Genomic DNA, 8,847 nt, shown 5'->3' with positions numbered 1-8,847 from the left:
AATTACATTAGATAAACTTCAACGATAGAATCAAAAATATCAATTTAAAATACCAATCTCAATAGGGCAATCAACTAACATGCTAAAAGCAAAACTAATGCAAACAAAAGTCGCATTTAAACTACTAGCTCACATCACAACAATTAACCATAAGTCCAAATAAAGCTCACAAATCCAATATAACCAAAACCTTAAAACAACTCATGAGCCTATACGAATCCTATCACCACCACATGAAAAAGCGTCGTCGCGGCCACACCAACCACTGCATCTGTAACAGATCTTGAGAAAATATGATTTCCAGCGATTTACCTGTGCATAAGATCAAACAAATAAATGAAAACAATAACCTTGCCAGAAAACAATTGGGTGATTTGCAGTAACTTCCGTCAAAGATGATATATATTCAAATTTAGAGAATATGAGCGGTATTAAGGAGTGGGTTTTGAGAACAATATTTGATTGAGAACATAAACTAAAAGAGGTGATAGGAAACTTCAATCTAACAATGGCTCAGAAGAAATCATCACAAATGGGCTTTTTATTCAACATGCCCTAGTAAACTTATTAACTGACCTAAAAGGAAAATACGAGAAGAGAAGAGGGGAAGAAGGGCAGTGACGCTTCTTACTCAAGATTCAACAATAGATTAACTAGGTAATTAATAACTTTAATTTAAATACTATATTCCTTCTTAGGAACCATCAATCATTGGCCAGAGGATTTCGGCGGGAATTCCTGTGGCTTAACTTGTAGCCGTTGGATTCCCCGTCATTATAAAAAGACGAGATATCAAACATCTTAGAATCTTTTTTTAACCATGCTCAATGAATCTCATCTTCATAATTTTAAATTTAATATCTGCCAAATTTACAATTTTAACCATTGGCATATGTAGCAGTGAAGCTGAAAATTATAAATATACCAGGGACGTATCAGTAATTACACAACAAGACGGCTTTTTTCAGATCTATTAATCACAACAAATCACGTAGAATTAAAATGGTCCAGACATTTTACAGCAAAGCTCCGAACAATACACAGAAATTATATATAAGTGCACCTTGCCATCCCATTCAAAACTCAAGCTTCACTTCACTTTCGATCATCCCACGCTAAACTCTAAACTCTAAACTCTAAACTCGTTAGTTCATCGTGATGGAGCTTCCCGAGAACCTCCGCCCTGACCAGGCAAGCCCCGAGTGGTTGAGCAAGGGCGACAACGCTTGGCAGCTCACGGCCGCCACGCTTGTCGGCATGCAAAGCGTGCCGGGCCTCGTCATCCTCTACGGAAGCATAGTAAAAAAGAAGTGGGCCGTGAACTCGGCCTTCATGGCCCTCTATGCCTTCGCAGCTGTCTTGGTCTGTTGGGTCGGGTGGGGCTACCAAATGTCATTTGGGGATGAGCTCTTCAAGTTCCTGGGCTGGCCCCACGTCGCCATGAACCAAGAATACCTCCTGAAACGAACATTCGTTGGGTATTTGCCAAACGCGACCATGGTTTATTTTCAGTTCGTGTTTGCGGCGATCACGTTGATTTTGATTGCTGGGGCATTGTTGGGGAGGATGAACTTTCATGCGTGGATGCTATTTGTTCCCCTTTGGTTGACATTTTCTTATACAATTACTTGTTACAGTATTTGGAACCCCCATGGGTGGTTGGCTAAGATGGGCGTTATTGATTACTCTGGTGGCTTTGTCATCCACCTCTCCTCCGGTGTCGCCGGTTTCACAGCAGCTTACTGGGTATGTAACATAATGTATCCATGTTATATTGGCCTTAAAAAAGGCAGGCTTAGTGTAACACTAAAAGTTTTATTAATTAATCAGGTGCTTTGAGTTGGTTTTATAAAAGAATTACAGGTGTTGTCTTTTTATGGGTGCAGGTGGGGCCAAGGGCAACCAATGACAGGGAAAGGTTCCCGCCAAACAACATCCTGCTTATGCTGGCAGGGGCAGGCCTACTGTGGATGGGGTGGACTGGATTCAACGGTGGAGATCCTTACATGGTGAGCACAGACGCATCTCTGGCCGTCCTCAACACCCACGTGTGCACTGCCACTAGCTTGCTAACGTGGCTCTTGCTTGACATTGTTTTCTTTGGGAAGCCCTCTGTGATTGGTGCCACTCAGGGCATGATCACCGGCTTAGTTTGCATCACCCCGGCTGCAGGTATATATATTAGTCACTTCACATTTTATATACCCTTTTGCTATGATTTGAAAGTATGATTAAATATCATGTGTACTTAAACATAAAGGTGTATAGTTAGGAGAATGAAATTAATTCTGTTAATTTGGTTTGCGTTAGCATATAGAGTCGGTTCTAAAATTCTGGGGTCCGAAACGAATGACATTTACATAAACCTTTTCAATAATTACTCACAAAAATCTATTGTTATAGGTGTGGTGCAAGGTTGGGCAGCAATGATCATGGGAGTAATGTCCGGAAGCATCCCATGGTACACCATGATGGTCCTCCACAAGAAAATCAGTATCCTAAAGCATGTGGATGACACAATGGCTGTGTTCCACACCCACGCCGTGGCCGGAAGCCTAGGGGGCATCCTCACCGGCTTCTTTTCCCATCCGAAGCTATGCCGAATCTTCTATTTGGTAGACGATTGGCAACACTATATTGGCCTAGCCTATGGATTGAAAACTGGCCAGTTTAAGGCAGGGTTTAAGCAAATGGGAATTCAAATCCTTGGGATATTGTTTGTCATTGTTGTGAATGTGATCACCACTAGCATAATTTGCTTCCTCTTGGGGCGCTTTATCCCCCTGAGGCTCAACGAAGATGAGTTGCAGATCGGAGATGATGCAATTCATGGAGAGGAGGCTTATGCATTGTGGGGAGATGGAGAGAAGTATGATGGTTCAAAGCACAATTCAGTTTATGGCTTGGAAGAGTTTGCTCTAGTGCCGCCTAAAGCTGAGGCCTGAAGTTGAAAATGCCTTTCTTTTAATTTTGTTTTTATTTTTATCTTTATTTTGGTTGTGTTGTGTGTTTCTCTAAAGAAAAATATAATGTATTATGTACTCAGCGTCTAATGTAATAAGAAGTTAACCATATGGACAACAAACAGGTTGGTCATTCGTTTGAAATGAACCTCTCTTGCCTTGTTTGTGTGAAAACCCTCTGCATTTATTTAAAACATGGATCCCTAAAAGAATTATGTGCAACTTCACCCAAGACAATAGGCACATGCTCTAGCCATATGACCTAGAGCACAACTAATGTTTCCTGAAAGGCAAGTTTCGTCATAAATTTAAGAATTGGTTTTAGTGACAATATTGCACCTATATTAATACTAATACTTTAAAAACGGAAAACCTTAGTGACATTATGCACTCAAATTATAACACGTTGAAAGATTATATTATGTGACTGTATTTCAATACTAAACAATAATTTGTCGGACAATTTTGTTGATCAAAAGTCTTCACAATTGGCATTTAGCAAGTACAGTCTTGGTCATCAAAAACCCATTTTGCATCCCAAGCTCATTGGCCATGGCAAAGTCCAAATCTACATTTGGAAATTCATTTAAAAACACTTGATGTTGATTTATTTTAATTTTTTATAAGGATCTTTTATATTGAGATGAGCGATAATATACTAAATTCACACATATTACATAGATACTAAGACTCGAACTCATAACCTTTTATGAAAAAAAACGATTACTTCAATCTACTACATTAATAAATCATTTGCCACGTGTTACGTATTTAAGTTGAAAGAAACATAAAAGATGTCTATGGGAAACAGAAAGAGACACACACCAAAAAGGCAGGCACTTTTCCAAGTGGGAAGTAGCTAGCTGCTGTCTCTGTTCCACTAGAAAACACATCATCAAATGTACATTAAAATAGAGATCAACGAATATTAATAAACCGAAACACTCTTTCCACAAGGCTTCAAATTATTTTATTAAGGTATGAAATGAAATGAAAACAATGAAGATTGTTAAAACTTAAAATAAATATACAGAAAATGTTTCGTTGTCAAAGAAAAAATCCGAAGGACAAACTGGGAAGTGAGAGAGCAAAATTAAATTAAAAGTCCAGATATTTATTTAAGTTTTTTTCTTTTTGGGTTGGTGAAAGCTTGTTACTTGGAATATAGGGACGAGGGAGAGAAAAGTCGAACTTGTACGAAAATTCTTTCTCGCCCAACTCTCTGAAACACCATCCACCAGATCTGTGTGCTGATTCTGAACATGGGTTTGTAATGTGTGTGAGTCGGCAGTGAAGAATGGCGTCCGATACGGCGTCGTCGGTGGACGAACAGGCACAGCTGGTTGCTTCAGTTGGTTCACTTGCAGGAGGAGGAGGCGGCTCCACTGATAACAGAGGAAGGCATCGGATTCTCGCTGAACTGAACCGTCTTGAACAAGAACTCAAATTCTTGCAGGTTTCTTATTTTCCTTTCTCTCACTCTCTCTCTTTTCTTGGGTTCTTATTGCCACTTGCTTGTTTTCTCTGAATGTTGTTTGTTTCCCGGGAAAATTCTTCCGTGGAAAACATTTCCCACTTCTTTCTTTTCTTTATTTGAGGTTCCAATTATAAGGGTAAATAAAAAAGTTCTCTGCTTGGCTGTTAAAAGTAAAGAAAGGAACTTTCTTTCTGAAAAAGAAAAGTCATATGGTTTATATTTGCCAAGACATTGCTTCTTTAAGCTTTCTAGAAATCAGAGTTTTACGGAAAAATTTCTTGGGTTGGAAAATGGGCTGACTACATATTGAATTTGGAGCTTCGAGTGGTCAACCTTGAGGGCTTGTGATGCAGTTTGCTCTGACTTTATAAGGTATCAATTAACGAAATTTGATAATAGGGAGGTAATTAATCATCTATATAATCGGTGAGGTTAGCAGATAAGCTGCAGACTTAGTCAACTGCACATTGGCAAGAGCAGAGGGCTGAAGAACTGTAAACTCATTGTTCTACGTGGAAACTAAATGTGACTAGAAAACTAAAGAATGTTTTTTTAATTCTTCAATAGTAAATAGAAAGTTGGCCTCTTTCACATTGGATTTATTAACAGCTGTTTTAGGGGTAAAATCATACTGCTCGAGTTTACTATATATAACTTGTTGCAAATCAACGGTGCGAATGGCCTATCTGACCGGCAAGTTCTTTGTTGATCTGAACAGATAATCATTTGGCCCTTGATGTGGCTGTGTTCAATCACCTTTGCATGCATTTTGTGTTATCATGTCGTATCATAGTCGAGCTATAAAACGGACGACTTCACAGCTCAGGTCTTAGAAGGTGTATCCAGACCTCTTGTATTTAGGTTTCCAAGTGAAACGTAAAGTTTTTTTTGCCTGTTCCAGGGCATTGATCCTGTAGGGACTTTCCAGTCTTAGAACTTGTACCAAAGACTCTTGGGATTGCTTGTGTAGGAACTTTAAATTGCCAGCTTTGCTTGGTTTCTTTATCTTCTGGGGATGTTTATATTTCATACTCCTTGCAGAATTCTAGGTCTTGTTCTAATAATTTGGGGATTTCTTCAGAGATTCCTGTGTATGTAGCTACATTCTGTGGTCTTCATAAATAACTAGCAAACAGACTTCTGGTGCATAACTACACCCTTTTAGACGGAATAAGCGCTTGCAAGTTGCATGCTATTAATCAGTTAAATGTATCATTTCATTCATGGCATTACCCTATTAGGCGAATAGTAATTTGATCAATGATGAAGGGGAATTCAAAGACCTCTTCCAACCTTGGGAAGAGAAATACCACAAGATTAAGAGCTAATTGGTCCAATTGTCAAAATGGTCATGGCCTGTAACAGGAAGAGGGCCAATGTTCTATGGGGTTGTCTTGTTCATGCTGTATTCTGGAACATTTGGTTAGAACGTAACTGGAAAAAATTTCAGGAAACCGTGGGGGTGGACTCAGACGAACTTTGGGATAGAGTGAAGTTTGGGGCCTCTCTTTGGGCGTCCGTTTCTGCTGAGTTTAAGGACTATCATTATTCTACCATTCTGCGAGACTTTAGCGCTGTCTTAGTTTGATTATGTCCTTCTCTTAGGATTGTTCGCTAAATCTCTTGCTGGGGTTTATTTTCTTACAGTCCTGTCTTCTTTCTCTTTGTTTCTTGTGTAGTCCTGTCTTTTGTTCTGTTCTGTTTGAGGAGGATTTCTTATCCCCTCTTTATCAATACAACGTTTCTATTAAAATAATAATAATAAAATAGGTCCAATTGTAACTTTTTTTGTACATTCACATTTATGCCAAGATACATTATTTTATCTCTATCGTTGTCATATAAAAAGTACTGCAGAAAAGTCACTCGTGTGTTTGTTCTTCACACTCAGTTTACATTCTTATGTTACTTTCTTGCTTTGCATATCAGGAAGAGTTGGGAGAGCTCGAAAGGACTGAGAACGTTTCGACCATATGTTCAGAGTAAGTATAAGCAACGATTCTTTAATTATGAGCAAAGACCTAAAGGATAATCATAATTCTCAGAAGTTTTAGTATATCCTGTCCAAACATGGTAAATCTGATAAACTCAATGATAAATGATGATCTCTTTTTCATTCATGCTTCTTAGATTGCTGCCCTACGCCGAAGGCACGGCGGATCCTCTACTTCCAGTGTAAGTTGCATAACCAATCTCCTCACTTTGAAACAACCAAAATTGCTTATATTTATAATGCTCTATCCTCTGATTTATTCTGATTGCAGAACAAATGGACCTGTAAATCTATTATGGGATCGATGGTTCGAAGGACCCCAGGATTCACAACGTTGCAGTTGTCGGATACTCTGATTTGATGCAATCTAACATTGCTAGCACCATTCTTAATTTTTCGTCTTACGTTCAAAGTTTTGTACCAGGTCTGGTACAAATGGTCTTTAGGTTGACGGTATTGAATGTAGAATTTACCAATGACTTCGTATGAAGTTTGTACATTAAATTCACCATATGTAATTTGTTGCTCATTTCCACTTCATTTTGAACTGGCGCTCATGTACTGACCATAAAACAAAAAAATAAAGCAAATGTGGGTTAGGTCAAGATATTGTGCTCCCCTTTACATCCCCTTTGCACTCGGGTTCAATCTCCCTACCTGTACATTGAAGTATTTACTATCACTTGTTAAAAAAAAGAAGAGGGTTGTTGGTAAGGGATTAGTCAAATTGAAGCCAACTTGAACTTCATCCCAATCAAAAGTCGTGAAATTTGTTATAAGATTGTAGACATGGGCTTGGGTGAAAATCCTGCATCTGTAACCATATGGGGTTGCTGGTGTTGAGACTTTTTAATTAACCCAAAATTTCAGGGCCGACTTTTGGACAATCTAAAAGACTTGAAACTGTTTGTCCAACACAAAATGTTAGGCTACCCAATAAAAGATTTTGTAACCCAAAATTCCAGGCTTGAATGTTCCGGTCAGATTCAGATCAATCGGATGGAGGCCTTTTTTTTCTTTTTTCTTTTTTCTTTTTTAGGAGAGGGGGAAATTCACACACAAGGGTATTATAGGGGTTTGAACCCACGACCAATTGAGAGAATACCAACGACTTTGAACTAATCCAACTAACACTCCATTGCTAACAAATAAATACAGCAAGAAGTTGGGTAAATTAGTAAAAACGAACAACAATCAACATCACAAGAAAACTGCATCAACAATACCTGGCAATTAATTCAGAAGGGGCTGTTGTTGTCGAACTTGATGAAACCCTGTTTCACAGTTTGCAATTTGCAGATTCAATTCAAGTACTGGGCCAGCTCATAATTGACCATATTTAACATAATCATGATTAAAGAAGCAGTTAAGTTAACCTTCCAAGTGTAACATATTAATGTGATTATAAAGTATTAATCAATCATGTGTTGTTTAATCAATGTATTATAATATACACACATGGTCTTAGTCAAGTTCATTCTGGTCGTATGAGAGGATAAGATTTTATAAAGAGAGACAGAATATAATTTGCTATCAACTAATTAGACCCCATTTTAATAACCTAGTCCAAATCTCATTCCTATACATTGCATCATCATTACATTACATATAACTTATAAGAAAGATGCATTGGTGTTTGAACTTAAATAAAAAATTAACTTTCATAGGAAAGCTAAACAACATTATTAAACCCTTAATACTTGATTATGTTAAGGATTCTCTTAACACCTTATCTCACCATTTGCTTGCTTCAATGGAATTCCCTCTCCTCCCTGTACTTTTGAGGAGAGAGAGAGAGAGGGATGAGGGGGCCATGTGAGGGCACAAGGCATCATCCATCGAAATGAGAAAAGCCCAATACTTTAGGCGGATTGGCTACGCTTCCCAAGCGAAGTGGGAAGTGAGACCCAACCAATAGCAACCAATCGTCACTTAGTTTTTTTTTTTACATTTCATTTTGTGAAGTGAGAAAGAACCTAAAAAAGACCGTTAATTATAAGCATCTCTAGCTTTTACTGTCACTTTCACTTTGTCCTCCTGTTTGGAGCCATTAGTGAATAATTAGCCGTCCTAATTATAATCCAAATATGTCTCGGGAAGATCCTGCAATGCAACTTATACCCACCAATATTTTAATCCCCAATTAAAAACATTATCTTTCATCTCAATTAAGCAAAGTAAATTGACCTATAGAGCCAGTAACTTAGCTGCTTTATTCATCTGCCAGCCATCACATGCTTAAGATTTGCCAGCACAAAAGACTTTAAAAACAACTAGCTATATGCAGCTTTGTGGCCGGGCACAGGAGAAAGATAAACGGATGTAGTACTATTTTATTATTTTCGGTCAATAACGCTACGACACGCATAATAATACTTTCACATCACAAAGTATTATTGGGACTTTGTAGCTCT

General features: G+C 38.2%; 2 protein-coding genes across 2 annotated transcripts; both read left to right on the top strand.

Annotated features, from left to right (window-relative positions):
• Positions 1-1,158: 1,158 nt before the first annotated feature.
• LOC117638024 (ammonium transporter 3 member 1-like) lies at positions 1,159-2,945 on the top strand. The gene is made up of 3 exons (XM_034373109.1): positions 1,159-1,746; positions 1,887-2,172; positions 2,404-2,945. The coding sequence occupies exons 1-3, from the start codon at positions 1,159-1,161 to the stop codon at positions 2,943-2,945; spliced, it is 1,416 nt and encodes a 471-aa protein (XP_034229000.1).
• Positions 2,946-4,024: 1,079 nt separating this feature from the next.
• On the top strand, positions 4,025-7,038 carry LOC117637355 (guanine nucleotide-binding protein subunit gamma 1). The gene is made up of 4 exons (XM_034372226.1): positions 4,025-4,419; positions 6,370-6,422; positions 6,571-6,615; positions 6,705-7,038. Exons 1-4 carry the CDS (start codon positions 4,261-4,263, stop codon positions 6,787-6,789), a joined length of 342 nt encoding a protein of 113 aa, XP_034228117.1. The 5' UTR covers positions 4,025-4,260; the 3' UTR covers positions 6,790-7,038.
• Positions 7,039-8,847: the final 1,809 nt, after the last annotated feature.

This window comes from Prunus dulcis, chromosome 8 (genome assembly GCF_902201215.1).
Source record: "Prunus dulcis chromosome 8, ALMONDv2, whole genome shotgun sequence".
In the NCBI taxonomy this organism is placed as follows: domain Eukaryota; kingdom Viridiplantae; phylum Streptophyta; class Magnoliopsida; order Rosales; family Rosaceae; genus Prunus; species Prunus dulcis.
The sequence above is the reverse complement of the archived record's forward strand: the minus strand, read 5'-3'. Positions and strand labels throughout refer to the sequence as shown.

What these genes read in the sequence shown, in the direction of transcription:
- LOC117638024 (XM_034373109.1), top strand. Translation starts at nt 1,159, where the DNA reads ATGGAGCTTCCCGAGAACCTCCGCCCTGACCAGGCAAGCCCCGAGTGG. An exon ending in GTTTCACAGCAGCTTACTGG is followed by an intron (nt 1,747 to 1,886) that starts GTATGTAACATA and finishes TTATGGGTGCAG; the next exon opens with GTGGGGCCAAGGGCAACCAA. An exon ending in TTGCATCACCCCGGCTGCAG is followed by an intron (nt 2,173 to 2,403) that starts GTATATATATTA and finishes CTATTGTTATAG; the next exon opens with GTGTGGTGCAAGGTTGGGCA.
- LOC117637355 (XM_034372226.1), top strand. Translation starts at nt 4,261, where the DNA reads ATGGCGTCCGATACGGCGTCGTCGGTGGACGAACAGGCACAGCTGGTT. An exon ending in AAGAACTCAAATTCTTGCAG is followed by an intron (nt 4,420 to 6,369) that starts GTTTCTTATTTT and finishes TTTGCATATCAG; the next exon opens with GAAGAGTTGGGAGAGCTCGA. An exon ending in GCGGATCCTCTACTTCCAGT is followed by an intron (nt 6,616 to 6,704) that starts GTAAGTTGCATA and finishes TTCTGATTGCAG; the next exon opens with AACAAATGGACCTGTAAATC.